The 18,810-nt window shown below is 54.0% G+C and overlaps 2 protein-coding genes across 5 annotated transcripts in view; one reads left to right on the forward strand and one right to left on the reverse strand.

Annotated features, from left to right (window-relative positions):
- Nucleotides 1-1,509: 1,509 nt before the first annotated feature.
- Nucleotides 1,510-7,005, forward strand: TIMM22 (translocase of inner mitochondrial membrane 22). The gene is made up of 4 exons (XM_060081397.1): nucleotides 1,510-2,004; nucleotides 4,086-4,282; nucleotides 4,908-4,980; nucleotides 6,398-7,005. Exons 1-4 carry the CDS (start codon nucleotides 1,767-1,769, stop codon nucleotides 6,472-6,474), a joined length of 585 nt encoding a protein of 194 aa, XP_059937380.1. The 5' UTR covers nucleotides 1,510-1,766; the 3' UTR covers nucleotides 6,475-7,005.
- A 1,895-nt stretch (nucleotides 7,006-8,900) lies between these two features.
- The window catches only part of ABR (ABR activator of RhoGEF and GTPase), a 182,810-nt gene continuing 172,900 nt past the window's right edge, over nucleotides 8,901-18,810 (reverse strand). For all 4 annotated transcript variants that reach the window (XM_060082597.1, XM_060082598.1, XM_060082594.1 and 1 more), the window contains 7 exons: nucleotides 18,086-18,145; nucleotides 17,718-17,827; nucleotides 16,884-17,023; nucleotides 15,675-15,809; nucleotides 14,528-14,633; nucleotides 12,259-12,406; nucleotides 8,901-11,608 (listed from right to left, as the gene is read on the reverse strand). In XM_060082597.1, the coding sequence (XP_059938580.1) occupies nucleotides 11,519-11,608; nucleotides 12,259-12,406; nucleotides 14,528-14,633; nucleotides 15,675-15,809; nucleotides 16,884-17,023; nucleotides 17,718-17,827; nucleotides 18,086-18,145 (789 nt within the window). In that variant the 3' untranslated portion in view covers nucleotides 8,901-11,518. The remainder of the gene's footprint in view (nucleotides 11,609-12,258; nucleotides 12,407-14,527; nucleotides 14,634-15,674; nucleotides 15,810-16,883; nucleotides 17,024-17,717; nucleotides 17,828-18,085; nucleotides 18,146-18,810) is intronic.

The raw sequence follows: 18,810 nt of genomic DNA on the forward strand, positions 1-18,810 counted from the left end.
CTTGCCTGGGACTTGCCTAGGGCCCTGTCCCAACTTCTCTCAGATCCAGCTTCGGCTCTTAAGACCTCAGCATGAATCAGAGCCCTGGGCCCCTCACTCATCTGGAAGGAATGGGTGGTTGGCAGGGTGTGTTGAGTTAGAGGTGCCTACAGGAAATCACTGGTTCTTGTGTTGATGAGAAGGGTCGAAGCTGGAGATGAAGATTTGGGAGTCATTCCTGCATTAGAGGTGGCAGTAGAAGCTACGAGTGCGGATGAGTTGCTCAGGTAGAGTGAGCTGCGTGAGAAAATAAAGGATGAAGCCCTGAGAGGACCAACAGGAAAAGGTCAGGCAGCGGTGCCTGCACGGAAGACGGAGAAACCCGAGAGGCTGTAGCATAGCGAGGGGAGAGGGGCTTTGAAGTTTCTTCACAGAAGGAGGAGGAGTCAATAGCGTGAAACGCAGCTGAGCAGTAAAGTGAAATGAGGTCTGAAGTAGACTCAACAGCTGGGGAGTCACCAGGGACCTTAGGACACGCTGGTTCAGTGGTCTGGTGGGAGCAGAGGCAGAGTGAACCACAGGCTCTGCTCTGCGGCACAGAGAACTCTGGCTACCGAAGAGGTATCTCTGTCTCTGTTGACTGGCTACCTCACCACCTTCTGTTTCCACTGATGTTTCTCTTAGCTGATACACCCAGATACACTGCTAGTCTGGATCAATACAACAGTTGGGGATCTATTTTAGTACCACAGAAACTACTGCAGAAGGTTTTCTGGGTTCATACACGGTGATGTCTCACAGTTAACCTTCAGGTCCTCAGTTTGCAAGCTAGTAAGCACTTTAATTGATTCAGCATAATATAAATTCGGCTTTTCATGGCAATGCTAGTCCCACATCATTAATTCCATTGACAACAGCTGGCTGGTGTGAGTAGCAGCCTCAGCTTCCCTTGCTCTCCGTCCGGCCATAGCCACCTCCACTTCCTATCATTGTCTCATATTAAGCTTGGTTAGCATCCCTATTTTTGTTTGTTTGTTTGCTTTTTGGCCACAGTGCGAGGCTTGCGGAGGCTTAGTTTCTCAACCAGGGATCGAACCAGGGCCCTCAGCAGTGAAAGTGTGGAGTCCTAACCACGGGACGGCCAGGGAGTTCCTTTTTTTTTTCTTTAATAGCTTCACTCATTTTTTGGCTCCTTCTCTCTCCCCTCAACGGTTTAATTATTGAATAAAACATTTATTCCATACCTTTATACCACGCTTTCACGTTGATTTACAAAGCACCTTCCCCTATGGACATCTCACAACACACACTAGGAATTATTAGGCTGGAAGGGCCGTGGCGGGGCGCGCGCACTCCCTGCTGGCGTCCCGGCGCGCTGCAGCCTCCCTTTCCTCCCGCCCGTCAGGAGCTCGAGAGAAGGCGGAGACGCTAGTGCCCGCGCAAGGCTTCCTGGGAAATGTCTGGGGTGTACGTGTTAAACTACAAATCCCGACACCCACCGCGCTGCAGCCCCGAAGAAGGGGCTTTCTGGTGACTCTGAATCTTTGTCAGTGTCGTTGGGACTGCTGCACAAGCCTGATTCAGTATTCACAGGAGGTTTTGGGAGAACATGATAGCTCTTCCGCCAGGTGTGCACTAACGGACTTGGCTTCCGCTGCTTCCTCAGGCTCGCTCGGTGTGGAGAATCTGCCGTTGCGACACGGTGGCTGGGAGCGCAAGGCCCCACGGGAAGCTTGTGGAATCTGCTGTGGGAAGAAGGAAGCCAGGTTTCTTGGGCAGCCACAGTCATGGCGGAGGCGCCCCATAGTGCTGGGGGCTCAGCGCCTGGGGCGGCGGCTTCCGCCGAAGCCCCGCTGCAGTACAGCCTTCTTCTGCAGTACCTGGTGGGTGACAAGCGTCAGCCCCGGCTCCTGGAGCCTGGGAGCCTGGGCGGGATCCCGAGTCCGGCCAAGAGTGAGGAGCAGAAGATGGTCGAGAGGGCGATGGAAAGCTGCGCCTTCAAGGCGGCGCTGGCCTGCTTGGGAGGTGAGGCGAGGAGGGGGACCTTTGGGAGGCTTAGGGCTTGGGCGGCATAGGGGTCCCCTGCCAAGAAGACCACGCGCCTGGGAGGCGAAGAGTCCATGGGCTTCGACCTTGACCCACTCCCGCCTGGTTCAGTGAGCTCGAGCAGCGCCTCCCTAGACCCCGAGGTTGGCTTTCGCCTCTGGAAATTGGATCAGAGAATCGATCCTGGGTCGGGACCTGGGGGTTCTAAGGTGGTTGATTTCATTCATTCATTCGCTTTTAAATAATCATTTTTCAACAACTTGTTACTTTGCAACTATCACGTGTCAGGCGGTGGAAAGACAGGGTGAGAACAAGATCCTTGTTCTAATGAAGCTAACATTTTAATATACATAGAAAATGGTTGAGAAGGAGCCTGGAGGAGAGCTCTGCAGACGTAGGGCCCAGCACCTGCAAAGGTCTGGCCGGAAGTGGCTTGAGGTTAGAAAAAGAGAAAGGCCAGTGAGGCCAGTGTGACTAGACAACAGGGAAAGGGGGAAGAAAGTCTGGACTGGCGCCTTTTTTTTTTTTTTTTTTTTTAACGTTTTGAGGATTTGAGAATGTAGGTGTCCATCCTGTATGCAGAGTAAAGAGGGTGGCCACATTTGCAAGTGATTTGAACTCTCATTGAGAATGAAAGGCAATTAAAGGAGTGTAGTGAGAGTGCACATGTGAAGTAGAGCAGAGAGAAAAATAGATCCTTTTTGGTTGGGGGAAGGCGACAGGAGGTGAGACTAGAGCGTGTCTTGGAGGATTGAGAGAATGGGGTTAGACAAAGAGGAGGAGAAACGGCATTTCAAGTTGGGGGTGGGGTGGGGGATTTGGGCTTTTTGCCTGCAGGCATTAGGGCAGTCATTGATGGTTTTTTAATTATTTTTTTAATGTTTATGTATGTATGTATTTATTTTGGCTGCGCTGGGTCTTAGTTGCGGCATGCGGGATCTTTAGTTGCAGCATGCATGTGGGATCTAGTTCCCCGACCAGAAATCGAACCCAGCCCCCTGCATTGGGAGCGTGGAGTCTTACCCACTGGACCACCAGGGAAGTCCCCACTGATGGTTTTTTAGAGGGTAACAAGTGGTAATGAGCATGATGACTCAAGGTGGAGTGTGATGAAGGAAAGGAAAGTCTGTAGATAGGGAGACCATATAGGGAATTTGCTAGACTGAAGCTCCATGAGACATGGGCTGGGTCTTTGTTCACCATTGTGCCTGACCCTAATAAATACATATCTGTTGAAATGATGAATGAGTCTTTGTAGTGCTCCAGGGGCGAAGTGATAAAGGCCTTAGACCAGGATGATAATTGTGGACATAGGGTTACAGGGGGAAGCAAAGAAACAGTCAGAAATGCCCCTGAAGTTTGGAGCAGGAGTGACTGGAAAGAAGGAGCCATAAGCAGGGAAGTCTGGAGGGGAGGTGCCCATGGTTTCATTGAACGTATACCGACCTTGAGGTGGCAAGAGGACATCCATGTTGAAATGTCCAGCAGGCTCAGGAAGGTCAGCTGTGGACAGCAGTGTGGGGTTTGCCATTTGGTAGCTTCGTGACCTTAGGGAAATTAGTTAACCTCTCTGAGCCTCAGTTCCTTCAGCTACAGAAAGGAGAGGATAATAAGATCTATCTCACAGGACTATTGTGAAGAATAAATGAGGCTCTGACTATAAAGCGTCAGAGTAATTGGCACATGGTATTTACCAAGTGACTATTATGGATGTCACCGTCGTCAAGGGAGTGACTTGCAAAGTTGATACCTGAACTTGAGGGTGACTGGCTTACATGTGAGAGTGTGGAGAGAGAAAGGGGGTTAAAGACTGAATTTTGAAAATGTTAGAAAATGAAAGGAAGAAAGGAAGAAATCCCAAGAAGAGTCAGAGAAGAAGCTGCCAACAAGATAGATCCTGGAGTTTGTAATGTGGAAACCAGACAAGTAGAGAGTTTTCCTGGCAAGAGGGGGCCTCCTCTTCGCTGGTGGCCATCCAAAAGGTGCTATTTGAGTATGACCCCATTACAGTAATCCAGAAAACATACCAAAGAAATCTTCATCTCTGTGTTTGTTTTTAGGATTTGTCTTGGGAGGTGCATTTGGGGTGTTCACTGCCGGCATTGATACCAATGTGGGCTTTGACCCTAAGGATCCTTACCGCACACCTACAGCAAAAGAAGTTCTTAAAGACATGGGGCAGAGAGGAATGTCCTATGCCAAAAATTTTGCCATCGTGGGCGCCATGTTTTCTTGCACTGAGTGTTTGGTAGAATCTGTAAGTGTCCCTGCCTTCTGAGAAAGCCTTGCCTGTTTCCATCTTAGGACCTCTCAAGAGAAATACTCTTAATGCTACTAGAAAGCAGGTCAGAAATGTCCAATACTTGCTAGATTAAATTTCCATTAAATAGTCCCTAATGTAAACTTTTTGTGCATTTATGATTTGGGCTTGCATTATTTTTTACTTGTTTTTGTAGGCTAGAAGTTGGTTAATGAGTTTATTTTATGTATTTATTTTTTGGCTGCACCACGCTACTTGCAGGATCTTGGTTCCCCAACCAGGGATTGAACCTGGGCACCCTGCAGTGGAAGCACGGAGTCCTCACCACTGGACTGCCAGGGAATTCCCAGTTAACGATTTTAAACAGAATACTTACTGGGGAACTGAGAAGAGATTTTGATTACTTCCCAAATGTTACACTTGGCTTCAGCGCTCTGGTACCACCTGCAGGAAGCATTTATGAACACATTCAAATTTTAGGAACTATACTTTTGAAAGAGGAAAAGATAGGTTTCCTTTGGGGAGGGACTCAGTTAGCCAGCCAGAAACCCTGTCTTCTTTTTCCTCAGTCATCTTGTCTGGCTTGTTTCTTTGGCTCTGAACTGCTCTTCTCCCCCCACAGTACCGGGGAGACTCAGATTGGAAGAACAGTGTCATTAGTGGCTGCATCACTGGAGGAGCCATTGGCTTCAGAGGTTAGTAAACAGTTCTCAGATGGTTTTCTTTGTGGCCTTGGACGGCGTGCTGAAGTCGACATTTCTAAACATATGAGCATTGCAAGGACAGCCCAAGGTATATGTGGACACTTGATATTCTTCCCTTCTGACAAGTACCTCACGTGTGCTTTTGTGTTAACTCAGTTTTGGAAACTTCTAGTATCTAGATCAGGGTTTCCGATCTTTGGCATTGTTGACATTTTAGACCAGATAAATGTTTGCTAGGGGGAGGGGGGCGCTGTCCTGTGCATGGTAGGATGTATAGCAGCATCCCTGGCCTCCACCCCCTAGATGCTAGTAGCATCCTCTAGTGGTGACAAGTAAAAGTGTGTCCAGACATTGCCAAATGTCCCCTGGGGAACAGAGTCACCCCCAGGTGAGAACCACAGAGAGATCTAGATCTATCTTAGAAAAAAGAACTGCCCCCATCTTGAACATACGGGAAGAACTTCCTTATAATCTGCAGGTGTGTGTCGCTATGCAGGAAAGTACAGAAGCATAGCTGGGCCCCATGTGTCCAAATAGCAGGTTCTGCTGAAATTTCAGTTCCATGCATTGCAAACAGTCAGACATCTTTCTTCATACTATACAACTGTCATTTTAATTTTGTGAATAAGTTATCACGGTAATGTCTTTCTGCACCTTAGGGTTCTTAGATTTCTACCCCTTGAAAGCCAAATATAGGCATTCTAGAAATGTTGGGTTATCATCTATAAACAACAAAGAAAAAAACCGGTTCCCTGCCACTTCTCCCTGTTGGTGTGTCCGTCAAGAGGGTGGTGCAGGGTGTCGGTGACAGGGCGTTCTTAACAGTGTACATTGCTGGGCTGCTCTCCATCTGCTGTGCCCGGACTTATCCAAAGGAAAAAGCCTTTTTTCTCATTTTCTGAGAGGCAGGATGATTTGCTATCATTAAAACCTGATTTTCCTCCTCAAACAGCCATTTGTGATTTATGGAGTAACTTCCCCTTTGGTCTTCCCATGTCTCAGCTTTGTCAGGGCCTTTGAGAGGCTCAGCTCCCTCTAGGATTGCTTTGATCACCTTCCCAGGAATTTATTCCATAAACAAATCAGGGTAACAGGCCATATGCTTTCACTTGATTCCAAGGGCTGGTTCTCTTAACCAGTTTCCTGCCTGTGAGGGGCTATTTTCATGAGGCTGGAAATAGTAATTCTTTAGAACGAGAAAAGTTAAATGAACGTACAGTTAGATAAAAGCACACTGGATCAGATCGTGTGCACAGCTTCACTGACGTCTTCCAGCTCTCTGCTAGGTTGAATGATTTAGAACATGTACGCCGGTTTCTTTGTATCTGCGGGTACCCAGACTTCTCCTGAGTGCAGCCTGACCCAGCATCTGTCACCACAGGTAATGCCATTTGTGTTTGCTTTACAGCTGGCTTAAAGGCTGGGGTCATTGGTTGTGGAGGTTTTGCTGCTTTCTCTGCTGCGATCGATTATTACCTACGGTGAGAGCAGTTGCCTCCGGGGAAGGATGATGCCAGCCCAGGATCAGAGCTGTTCTGTGTAGGGCAGTTTCTGCACCATTCCGGGGCACTTGCTTCCGAGACTGAAGACATTTGTTTTCCCTCGCATAGTTGGTGTCGTGAGGGAGGCGCCTGGCTGCAATCTGCCACCTCTGAGCAGCCACGCTCTCTGCTCCTGGACTCCAGCCAGGCTGTGGAGGGCTGTGCCACGCCAGCCTCTCTCTTTCGGGCAGATCAGGAGTCAGCGTGTTGACCTGTAGGAGCTGAGTTCCGCAGAGGTTCGGTCCTGATCACAGTTGGCCCTCTGGTTGCTTGGTGCCGTGGGAACGAAGGGGACTTTACATATACCCAGGAAGCTGTTCTACCTTGGACCTCCATGCCGTCATCCATCTCACGTTGGGGCAGGGCAAAGTGAATGTATGCCATCCGACCAATTATGTCATTTTGTTTAGTGTTCTGCTATCCTTGTTAAAAAACATATATATATATATATATGTATTTATATTACAGTTTAAAAGGTTGGCTTATTTTTATTTTCAAATTCCACAATTCCCAAAAATGGTTCCAGGTGCCCAGAGATGGAACATGCATAGGGAGAGCGTGAGCGAACTCCTGAACGTTTGGGGATGTTAGGCTCCCAGGGTCCGCGGGGTAGTGTTATCCTCACTGAGAGTGTCACACTGGCCAGGGCCTTCCCCTACAGAAGCCCGGCCTAGCCATGTCCTAGGATGCGTTGCAATTCCACGCATAACCCCTGCTGGCCTCTTCTAAAAAACCCTCCCATGGGCTGGCCAGTGGGAACGCCTGCGGTCTAAACCGCACACTGGTGTTCTGCTCCGACCACCAGACCAGGCCCGGCTCAAGGACACAGTGTGTGAAGGGTCCTGCTCTGGTCATCCTGGTGACTAAGTCGCAGCAGCCACTGGTTATGATCGGACCGTGTTGAGGAGCTCTTCACCACCGTTTTTCTCTGGTGTCAGTTTCTTTTTCTTCCTTAAACATATTAGTGTTTTTGACTTGACCTGGTAGCCTTTTTTCTGACAGTAGCAGCTCAGCCTAATTCTGGGCCATATGCAAAGAAATAGCCTTTTACAACTGGGATCTGCCACAGATGCTGCTTTACTCGGGTGCTTTGGTGGTGGTGGGGGAGATGAACTCAGGACAGGCAGGTAGCTTGGTGGGGGCCATGTAATTCCAGCCACCTTAAGCCAGTGGTAACGTCTCCTTTATTCTACCTTTGCCTTTTTGACTTTTTTTGGCTTTCTGCCCCCTTGTCTGCTGTCTTCCAGCTCACCCACCCTTAACCAGAATTCAGACTCAGCTGAACCATCCAGACATCCTGAGTGAGTGTGTGTGTGTGATGATGTCAAACCCAGCTGGTAACACCTTCCTCTGGCCATGTCTGCTGTTGCCTTTGGAATGAGTGAGCTAGTACCTAAGACTCATGTACTTCTATGGGGAATTCTATAGAATGCCTGTCCGTCTCAGTCACGAGGCTTCACTGCTGCTAGGCTGGCTGGAGTATCCTCACAGGTCAGAGAACAAATAAATGTAGGAGTGTTTCCTCTACCGTCCGTAAATAAGTCACCTATAAGCACTTAGAGCAAGAGTAGATACTCCTACCCTGGCACCTGTTACAGTGCTAGAAGCCCAGCATCTTCTACCATCCAGTCTAGTGCGTGGGGTCAAATACATTGACTGAGTACAGGAAACTGCCCTCACGACTGCCTTGAAAAAGATGAGCCCCGGGCTGTCAGTAGCCATCAGTTCAATAAGCCAAGCATTGTCCACGTTGACTATTCAATCAAGAGAGGAGATGAATAGTTTCCTGTTTTAGATGGCTAAGGAGGCAGTATGAGCTCATAAACCAAACACCAATTTTCAGAGACATCTGTTCCTGATCTCCAGAATAAACACAGTGTCCAATGGCTTAGGCTGGTGGGAGCCTACATTAACCCCACTAGCTCTCTTACAGAGAGGATGGGCCCTCTAGGGGATCCAGCCTCTCCAACAAGCAGATGAGGACAAAAGGCTGCCCCAAAGACCTGCTACTTCCAAGGAAAATGTAGAGAAAAGTTTACATAAAATAAGCCTCCACTTGAATGGACAACTTCCTGCCATCTCTCTGAGGCATACTGATGGCCACGTCCCTGGTGGGGCACTTGTATTTCATGAAAAGAACCGGCTGGTGACTGAGCTGGAGGCGTTGGTGAAAGAGCAAGGAGGGGCATGGGCTCACCGCCCCCCAAAACTGCCACAGTCCCCACAGGCCGAAGGGAAGCTCAAGGGGGAGTTCACTAGGTAAACAGATTCTTGGAAGCACATCTGGATGCAGCTGGAAGAGTTAAATATTTAGATTGGTGGTCTTCCCTGGACTCCTGAGAACACAAACGTCCACACCACAGGGCCGAGTTGTGTGCAAATGTTGGGGCTTTGCATTTTTTTATTAACATTTTCCTCTCACGTGGTTTACATCAATTTATAATCTACGTAAGTTGAAACAGAACATAGACCAAAGAAAAATATATCCTTACCAACTTATTAAAGTCAAATATTAATGAAGTGTCCCATCCTACCTGTATCAGCAAACACTGGCAGCCCACAGCCGTTGCCAGCAAGGACAGGCATGCAGGATTCCTGTAGCCTGTCTGATGGGCCTCTGTTGGCACAGCCTGCCCTGCTGGGCACAGTAGCTGGGGCTTCTGGGCTGCACAGTCCCTGTCTCGTAGGAGAACCCATGGGCTGTTTCCTTGGTGCAGCTCAGTCCAGGTCTGGTACCCGCCCCTCCCCACTCTTGGGGGTGGAATTTATAAATATTCTGAGCCTTTTGCATTTCTCAGCCCTTCCGGCCTTCCTCCCATTCTCATTGCCTAAGTAAGGCTGGGGGGCTGCAGTAGCTACCTGATGCTGAGAAGCAAACCTCCCTTGTTTTGGGGAGGTGGGAGGCACCCATTTGGGGCCGTAAATAGCTCTAGCTGGGCCTCCAGTTCATTCCAGTCAATGGCTGTGGAAGCAAGAGCCTTCCATGCCACATACCAGCTCCTGAGTGCCGAGCAGACTCCAGGGACGATCAGACACTGGGGATCTTTAGACCCAAGCGGCCTTCTTTCTCTATGCCGTCTCAGGGAGCGGGGCTCCTTGCTAAGCTGCTAGCAGGCAGCTAGGGGGTCAGTATTTCCCTCCTCTTAGGCATCTCTTTCCTCCGAGGTGCACAGAATGTGTACCGTTCTGCCCATGATTGGGCAACAGGTGTAAACAAGGTGAGAAAGGGCCCTTCCTCTCACTGAGCAAGTGCTACGGCTTTAGGGCCCTAAACCCTTCTTTAAAACAGCTCTGAGCTCAAGCTAGGGGAGCTCTTCTCTCCAATCCTGAGGGCCTAGAATCTAGCCTATGCCACACAGGAGAGCCAGGGAGCCGTGTACTGCAGCTCCAATCTGCAGCCCTGGAGTGTCTGCCCTCCCAGGCTAACTGCCAGAGGCCGGCGGCCGCTGCTCAGGTGGGAAGAAATTGCACTTTGGGGGTACTTCTCACTCCTTTCCAGTGCTGAGCAGCGGGCCTCGGTGTTGGGATCGGAACCTGCTGATCCCCTACCCTGGAGCACAGCGTCCACAGCGAGGGTCCCCTGCAAAACCCAGTCCCGAGAGAGGCAGGTACCTGTGACTCATTTTTCCCCAGCTCCGGGAGTTTCCCCGCGTTCACCCGCAAGGCTGCGTCTAGAAGCCGGGGGTGGAAGGCAGCACCATGACGGCTGGCTAGCTGGACCGTGCCTGCCTTTCCCAGGGCCTGGAGCACACGTGGCCGTGGGGGCTGCCCCTGGCAGTGCTTGGCTGTGGAGAAAGTGTAAACCCTAAGGCAAAGGTGCCATGAGGTACGGGAGGCACCGGGAAGGACTAGCCCTCCTGGACAGAACCTGCCTGTTTCTGGACACCTGCTTCAGCCGTAGTAGCTGCCCTCCCAGAAGCCCAGCTCCACGAGAAAAGCCACCACAACTGCTTGCTGCCGAGAGCCTCTTTCCCCCCAGCCCAGGACACCCAGCGCTCCCTGGCGCTCCTCTCAATGTCCCACCTTTCCTTTTTCCTCGGCGGCCTGACCCTCCCACCTCCCGCAATTCTTTCCTGACCTTCTGGCTACCTTGATAGCAGGTCACTTGTGAGTCTTTATACTCAAAGGAAATAGAACACCAAGGGAAAAGGAACTGAAAAGCAGAAGAAACAGTCAAAGATGCCTCACTGGTACTGGAGACAGAACAGATAAACCCAGAAATGGAGATTCTCAGGTGGAAAAATCCCAGAAATCCGCTCTCCAGCCTGTGCTAAGCTGAGGATTAGTGTGAGTCTGTCTCCTTGTCCAACATTTGCACAGGCGGCAAGGCAAGCAGGTGCGCTTCCGCAGGCAGAGGGCAAGGAGAGGCCGGGGGCAGCAGGCGGCAGCACGGCACGGGCCACCGCTGCCACCGCCGCCCAGGGCCGCCTCAGAGCCTTCGAGGCGCGGGATCAAAAACCAAGGCTGCACATGCATGCAGGCAGGCTGGGAGGGAGGAGAGGGTGGAGGAAGACCGAGGGGAGGCTGCCAGGAGACTGCAATCTGGGGGCAGGGCCAAGAGAGGAGAAGCTGGCAGCAGTCACAGAGCGCAAAATAAAAGCCCTTGGACCGGACTCAGGAGGAAAGAAAGTGTTGGAGGAAATGAAAGAACAAAGCAGGCTGTCTGTGTGCCCGCACCGGGTCGGTCACTACCTTTCCTGCATGACAAGTAGACGTAAAACAATTCCCAAACAGCACGGAGCATTAGACACAACTAGAGGAACAGAGGGGCAGAGCCCGGGGTGCGCAGCAAGGCTGGGGCCGGGTCAGCTGGCTTTGTACAAGGTGGCACAAAAGATGCACGTCTTCCAGTTCTTGGAAATCTGTGTCCCTTGGAGTCTGGAGCGCTGGGTTTGGGAGTTCTCTATTGTAGTCCTTCAAGTCTGGGTTGGGTCCCCGGCTGGAGAGGTTGGCTCGGGCCACCCCCCGCCAGACGCTCCCACCTCGGGCTACACATCGGTGGAGAAGTACAGTGTGTTCCGCTTCAGTTCTGCGAAGGAAATGGGGGGGTGCTGCAGGTAGTAGAGGAGGACCTGGACCTGCGGGAAGACAGGGGGGACTGAGGCTGGGGTCCTCGCCCTGGAGGCCCTCCTCCGACCCGCTGAGAAGACGTGGTCTCCAGGCTGGGCCCCTGTGGCTGGCTCCCCGCTTCGCCTTCCTCGGAAGCCCAGGTGTGGCTGCCCATTTGCAGCAGTAGAGGGCGCTGCAGGGCAGAGGGTGGGGAGCCTGGGACCACTTGCCCAACCTCAGTCATAAACTTCCAACATGCGCCAGAGCTTGGCTTTGGCTTGGCAGCCCTGCTTCAGACCGGACCCTGCCCTGGGTCTTGTAGGGCTCCCAGGGAAGCTTCCTGACCCCGGAAGCGATGCTAGAGCTTCCATGCATGGGGACAAGGCCCACGCCTTGTCCTTTTTTCTTTTCCTGATACCCCTAGGCTTGCTTCCTGAGGCCCAGGCACTCCCAGGATTGCAGCCAGCACTTGAGACAGACAACCTCTGGGCCCCTGGTCTAGGTTCCTACTTTCCAGCAGGACTCTCCAGAGCCCTGCCTCCCTGGTGACATCCTACAGACCATCATCCCCGCTGTCAGGAGGGGAGGGGGTCAGGAGTCCTAGCTGTTCTCTCTCCACCCCTCAGGGAGGCTTGTCCCTCCCCTCCAGCAGCCGCAGGCCTGGGCAGTGCGTAGGTACCTGTGCCATGACATCGTGGGACCAGATGTCGGCAGCCGACGTGAGGTGTGCTTTGCTCTCCACTTCTGAGGGTCTCAGTAACGTGGGGCCAAACACAGTAGCCAGGTTGTGAAGGGACATCTTGTTGACGGGCTCCTTCTCAGCAACCCTGGGAGGGAGGGGAGGGGAGGGGAGAAAAAAGTCATTCCTGGCAGCCGCATGGGGCTCCAGACCCTTGGCTGTTAGCACTCCTGGAAGGATTCCCACAGGTGGTCACTCGCCTCCCTCTCCTGAGGGTAGAGACTGCTTGGCAGGGAGGGGACTCAGCCAAGGGACCAAGTTCCGAGCTATGTTCCAGTACGTTCCAATAACATATTCCCAGCTCCTGGGCCACCCCTTGAACTGATGGTAAACCGTCAGAGCCAGAAGGACCCACTCCAACCCCCTTGCCTTAGAGATACTATTACTGGTTCAAGAACTTTCCCTATAATAATTCATGCTCATCACAAACCTTTGGGTAGGTAATATTATCATCTCCACTGTACAGATGAAGAAACCAGAGTACAGAGAGGGTAAGTGACTTGCCCGAGGTTACACAGCTAGCAAGTGGCAGAGCTGGGATCTGAACCCAGGCCGTCTGCCTCCAGAGCCCACGATCTTGCCCACCGTGCGTGTTCCCCACAATCAGCCCAGCCATGGAGGGGGGCCCTGAGGAGGAGTCAGAGCAGGCGGGGCTGGGCAGGGGGCAAAGGCCTGAGGTCTGCCTGCTGCACTGTGGCAGGAACCACCCTCATCCCAGATGGAGCCCAGGGGCTGTTGTACCAAGCTTCTCCAGAAGGGTCTGCCTCATGGGGCTCCAGATCTGCCTCCCTTTGGATCTTCCTCTGCTTCTCTTGCATAATAAGCCAGATGCTCTGTAGATATTTCCCGAGTGACAGCAGGGGCTGCCATCTGTGGCTGGTGTCCAGCAGGCTCAGTACCAGCCAACTCATCAGAGAGGCCCTGTGCCTCCCCCAGTCCCAAGCAATGTTTCTGGGGCTGAGACCCAGCCACCCTGAACAGCGCCCCTCGCCCCACTCCCACTACACCGTCACTCCACCCTCCAGGCCGGAGCCATGGATGCGCCTGCTGACTGCTTTGGAAACAGGCAGAAAAACACTGCCATGCCAGGAGGCAGCTGTGCAGCTGGCCCAGCCCCTCATCCCCCCGCCCCCAACACACACACACCCCGGCCAGCGCCCAGATGTGGGAACAGAGTGTGCCCGGTTCCGAGGGTGGAAAACCTAATGAATTTTCCTTCCCATTCCTCCTATGTGTCCTCCCCACAGTGCTCGCCAAACTATTTGGGAATTGGTTGGGACTTCGGCCCTGGCCAAACCAGAGGGAAAATGTCTCATAATGGGAAAAACAAGACAGCAGCCCAGGCGTTCCCAGGTCTCTGGCCCTCCAGAGCCTGGCCTGGCCTGGTGGCCGAGCCGCCACTGGGAGCCTGGGCCTGAGGGCTCACGGCCCCTCACCAGGGGCTCCCGGGTCCCGGGTGGCAAATGGACTTAAGGGACGCCTGGGGACTTTTCCTCCCCACTCACACCTGGGACCGGTCCTGGACTCAAAAGTGAGTGACAAGGTCACCGTCAGGGCTAGCTTCCAGTATGAACTTTGCTGCAGGCGTAACTTGAGCAGCTGTTGGTTTGACCTGACTGTGGCGGGGGCAGAGGAGAAGGTCGGAAGGACTGTAGTTGAGGATCTGGGAGATGTGGCTTCTAAGGGCAGAGCTGCTGCTGACCCCAGGCAAGTCCCTGCTCAGATTCCCTATCTGTTCGATGAGCTGTGGGTCAAGACCAGCGGGCTTCAGATTTTTTTGACTGTGACCCACAAACACACACACACACACGTTTGACCCGATCATCCAGCACATGCAACGTGCGTAACTGAACAGAACAATAGGCACACTTGCTGCTCGCACTGCACCCCGAGGCTGTCTGCTAAGTGGACCGAATGACCTACTGACTGTAAAATCCACCTACAGTCCTTGGCTCTAGCCCTGCCTTTCTAAGCATTCTGTGGCCAGTATTTGAGGTTGCCATTAGAACCCAAATATTTCTCCAAAGAGAAGAATGTGAACACAAGAATTTGAAGAGCAAACTCTCACCCTGCTATGGTGTCCCAGCAGACGCCAGCACCCACTTGGAGGCACGGAGGATGTGGGTTCCCCAGCGGATGTGTCCTCCCCCCAGCTGAAGCCTGCCCTGGCTCCCTGCCCCCTCCCCTGGACTGGGCCCCTCCCCATTACCTTTTCAAGTGTTCCAGCAGGAAGAGGAAGGTGATGAGGTTGGGGTCTGGCAGGGAGCGGAGCAGGTGCATCATGCAGTTTTCCTTGGCAGCAGGGTCTGACAGGGCTGTGGGGAGAGAAGGGGCTGGGGCGGGGCTTGGCTCTGGGCGGGGAGGCCTTAGCCAGTGCCCTGTGGTCAGGAGGCTACGGGATGCTGCGGGAAAGCCCAGGCTGCAGGGGGTCAGGGGAGCAGACCCTGCAGGGAAGGGCCTGGTATCTCCCCAACGGTGGGCTATTGGAGGTTCCTACAGGAGGCCCCACCACAACCTGTAACTCAGCCAGGCGGCAGGCTGGTGGGCAGCAGACACCGTTCTTCCCCTCCCTGCAGAGGCCTTTGGGGCTGGAGCCATTCTCCATACCTGGACTGTAAGGCTGAGTTTAAGACGGTGATGTCATGGCATGAATGTTCTCTCTTTTTTTGGCCGTACCACACGGCTTGTGGAATCTTAGTTCCCTGACCAGGGATTGAAACCAGTCCCTCTGCAGTGAGAGCACGGAGTCCTAACCACTGGACCACCAGGGAATTCCCTGAATGTTCTTCAAGCACCTCCGCTGCCGGAGCCCAGCAGTGAGCTGCCTTCCATGGGCTCCTCACTCCTGTGATCCAACCCAGGAGAAGACAAGACAGGAGGGATGCGCCCAGGCCAGGATTTGGCCCAGGTGGGTAGAGGCCGGAGCCCTGCCAGCCAGGGCCCCCAGCTTCCTCCCCACCCTGGGCATAGGTCCGAGATGAGACAGTGCTCCTTCTGGAAGGCTCGGTACAGGCCACGTCAAGTGTACGCCAGCTCACTTCTTCTTGGCCCCAGGGCACCAGCCCGACCACCCACCTCAGGGCAGATTTCCCTGGATGCCTGGGTTTCTAGGCAAGGAGGTCAGTGTCCAAAGAGGAAGCACAGAGGGCAGCCCAGAGGGATGAGACGGGAGAGAGGGTCCAGCCTCCAGATGAGGCCCCAGCAGGCCACACCTTGCCTTCCAGGCCACTCAGCCACACGGCCCTATGCAGTGGGCAGATCAACAAGAAAGGGAAGCCACAGATCTCCTCTCTCACTCTTTACTGGTCAGGGAGGCCTGGCTCAGCTCAGCCCTCAGGCCCCCACTGGAGGCTCACCGATGCCCTCCATGAAGGCTGGGTAAAGTCGATCTGTGAGGAGGGGCTCGGGCAGCTCCCGGAAGTATAGCTTGAGGGTGCCAGCGATGGCGTTGATGTCCATGTCACTCAGCATGAGCAGGATGTCCTTGTTATCTGTAAGGGAGACGGGAGGTCAGGGGCTGTGCTGGCTGAGCCACCTCCGTCCCCCACGCAGCCCTCAGCTGGGCAGGTAGCCCTGTTCCATCCCTCTATCCATCCTGAGACAGCTTGCCTAGGACACCCCCCACACTGTCTCCGGTCTGCTCTCCCCAGGAATGGCAGGATGTAGGTAGTGCCTACAGGTGGCCTGTGACTCAGCTCCGTGGGGGGAGGGGAGCATAGATCATCATCCAGAGTCCTGGAGTCACACTCACACCACGTGTCACATGCCCTCCTTCCAACTGGAATCTCCCCACTGCTAAGCCCCTCTCTGGAAGGCGCTGCACATTTTTTATACCTAAAATCATGTTCCAACAAAGCCTCAGCTTCCAGGTGGCACAGAGGAGCCGTGTGCCAGCACGTCCCCAGCTCCCCACCCCAGGCTCCCCGAACACGTCTGCCGGGCAGCTGCCCAGGGACACCCACCGGGCCCCCTCTCAGCTCCCATGAATCAGCACTGCCCGGCCGTTCAGGTGTCCTGACTACTGGGTGTGCTGTTGCTGCAGCCTGAACGAGATAGGGGAAAGAACCAGAAAGGTCAGGCGCCACCACCAAGGAGCCTACAGTCAAAGCGAGAGGCAGCAATGCCCCTCCCAGAGGGCGCTGGGGGCCCGGGAGAAGGTGGAGGTGCCCGCGCCAGCCAACCCAGGCTCAAAGCCCTTTAGTTTCCCTGCAGCCCACCAGGCACCAGGGAGCCAGCAAGAAAGCCAGGAACACAGACTCTGGAACCCGAAAGATCTGAGTTTAAATCAGGCTCAAAGCCTATATACGGAGTAATCCTGGGCAAGTGACTTGGCCTCTCTGAGGCTCAGCTTCCTAATCTGTAGCAATGGAGAAGAGATTGGAGGGCAGGGGATCACCCCATGCCTTGCTGGGCTGCAGTTCACAGACTGAGGCTCCTCTGCCATCGGCTCGTCGAGGCCTCTCCGTGGAGAAGCCTCCCGCTTCCACTGCACTCTCCTCCCAGCCCCACGAGCCTGCGGGAGCGCCCCCTCCCCGCTGCTGCCCAGCTGGGCCTCCCCGACTCACTGGCATCAAAGACGGCCTTCAGCGCCTGGATGTCCGTGGCCACGCCTGATATCCGGTAGATGCCAACCTCCTCGATGCCCCTCTTCTCCACCTCCTCCACGCACTGCCGGACGATGTAGGGCACCTTGGAGCGCTCCCGCCTGGTGGGGAGGGGATGTGAGGGGAGGGAGGGTGGAGGGAGGCCCCCCAGTGATAGCTATATGTACCCCTTCTCTGCAAACCTTGGCCTTGGAGAGCTCTGGCTTCTGGGATCAGGAGGTGGGGGGCAAGGAGAGGGCTGAGAAAGAGGCCACGCCACCCCCCCCCCCAACAGCCTGCCTGCACGCCGGGGACAGCAGGGGACAAAGGTGGGAGGGAGGAAGTTTTAGATCAACCCAAAGACTAAAGGAAGAGTGTTCCTCAGAACACAGGGCTCAGATTCAAATGCTATGGGGGCCCCCAGGAGGTCACCTACAGAGGTGGGTGGGCCAGGTCCTGGAGACAAGGGCCGGGCAGGGGGGCTGAAGGGTGGCCTCTTCCAAGGAGCAGCCACTCCTGGATTCCAGCCTGCCACCGTCACACCAAGACCCGGGCCTACAGCTGTCACATCTTCCCACCTATTACAAGAAGCTGACCATCTGGGATCTTCGTGTGCAGAGTCTCCCAGTGCTTACGTGCTGTGGCTCATTTATTTCTAAAGCATCATGTGAGGCAGAGAACACACCTCTGCAGGCCACTCTTGCCCTCCAAACTGGCCATTGTGACTGTTGAACCGGAAAGTGATTGTTGAGGGGCCAGATGAGGGTGGGGGGCCTGGAGGGCAGGGCTGGCAGGGACCCCGGGCGCAGCACCTACTTGGTCACCACGCTGATCTTCACACCGAAGACGCCGGTCTGCTTTTTGGACGGGGTCCTCTTCAGGCTCATGTCTCGGCTGGTGAATTTCATGGAGAATTCCACTTTGATCTGGTTGGGGGCAAGGCAGGCACAATCCCCCAGGGCATGAGTGCCCAAGGAGTGCCCCCCAGGACTGCAAACAAAGGCTACCTCTCCCACCCAGGGCTCCCTGAAACACCTACAGGGTGGGAGCGAGAGGGGTGGAGGCAGAGGAGAGGGGGGAGGGGCTGGGCTAAGGAGGCGGGGGTCCGACAGCCCCCCCAGGGCACCAGCAGAGGCCAGGCTGCCCACCCACTGTGCAGACGCTTCCTATCTCTCTGGGCTCACCCCATTCATCTCAATCACATCTGTGTGCCAGTTCTTCGTTTCTACAGTTTGTGGATCCAGCTGCAGAGAAAGAAAGAAAGAGAACGTGAGAGAGAGAGAGAGATGACAGCTGAGACCAAGCCAGAGCTCTCCCTGCTGTTCAGCCACAGCTCAGAAGTTGGCTAAAAGGTCAGGAAGATGGAACTGGGGGCTGATGCTTACCTTGACATCAGTCCTTCAGGGGCTCCAGCCCCCAGGCCCCTCCTGCCCTGGCTAGTGCAGGAGTGCCCCCACTCTGGGAAGGAGGTGGGGTGCGCTCTTAGGCACATTCACCCATCACCTCTCATTCACTCCTGACCCCACCCTGTGAGATGGGTATTATCACCCCATTTCACAGATGCAGAAACCGAGGCTCACAAACCATCAGTAACTTGCTCAGCTTCCTGAACTGGAGTTGACAGCAGGGGATGTAGCCCGTGTACCTGGAGGTGGTGAACGGGAGGCGGTGCCACACAGTGGTGAAGAGCCCTGGGTCTGAATCCCAGCTCTGCCACTGCCGACTGTGTGACCTTGGAAAGTGTTCACCTTGCTAAACCTCATTTGTTTCATCTGTTCACTGCAGCCAGTAAAGAACCTGCCTTGCCGGACTGTCCTGAAGACTCAGTAAGATAACGGGTAAATGGCTGGTCTCCCAGAAAGCAAACACTCTATAGAGGAGGCCCCCAAACTGGGCAGGAGCCCCAGGG

The sequence above is a fragment of the Mesoplodon densirostris genome, chromosome 18 (assembly GCF_025265405.1).
Source record: "Mesoplodon densirostris isolate mMesDen1 chromosome 18, mMesDen1 primary haplotype, whole genome shotgun sequence".
In the NCBI taxonomy this organism is placed as follows: Eukaryota; Metazoa; Chordata; class Mammalia; order Artiodactyla; family Ziphiidae; genus Mesoplodon; species Mesoplodon densirostris.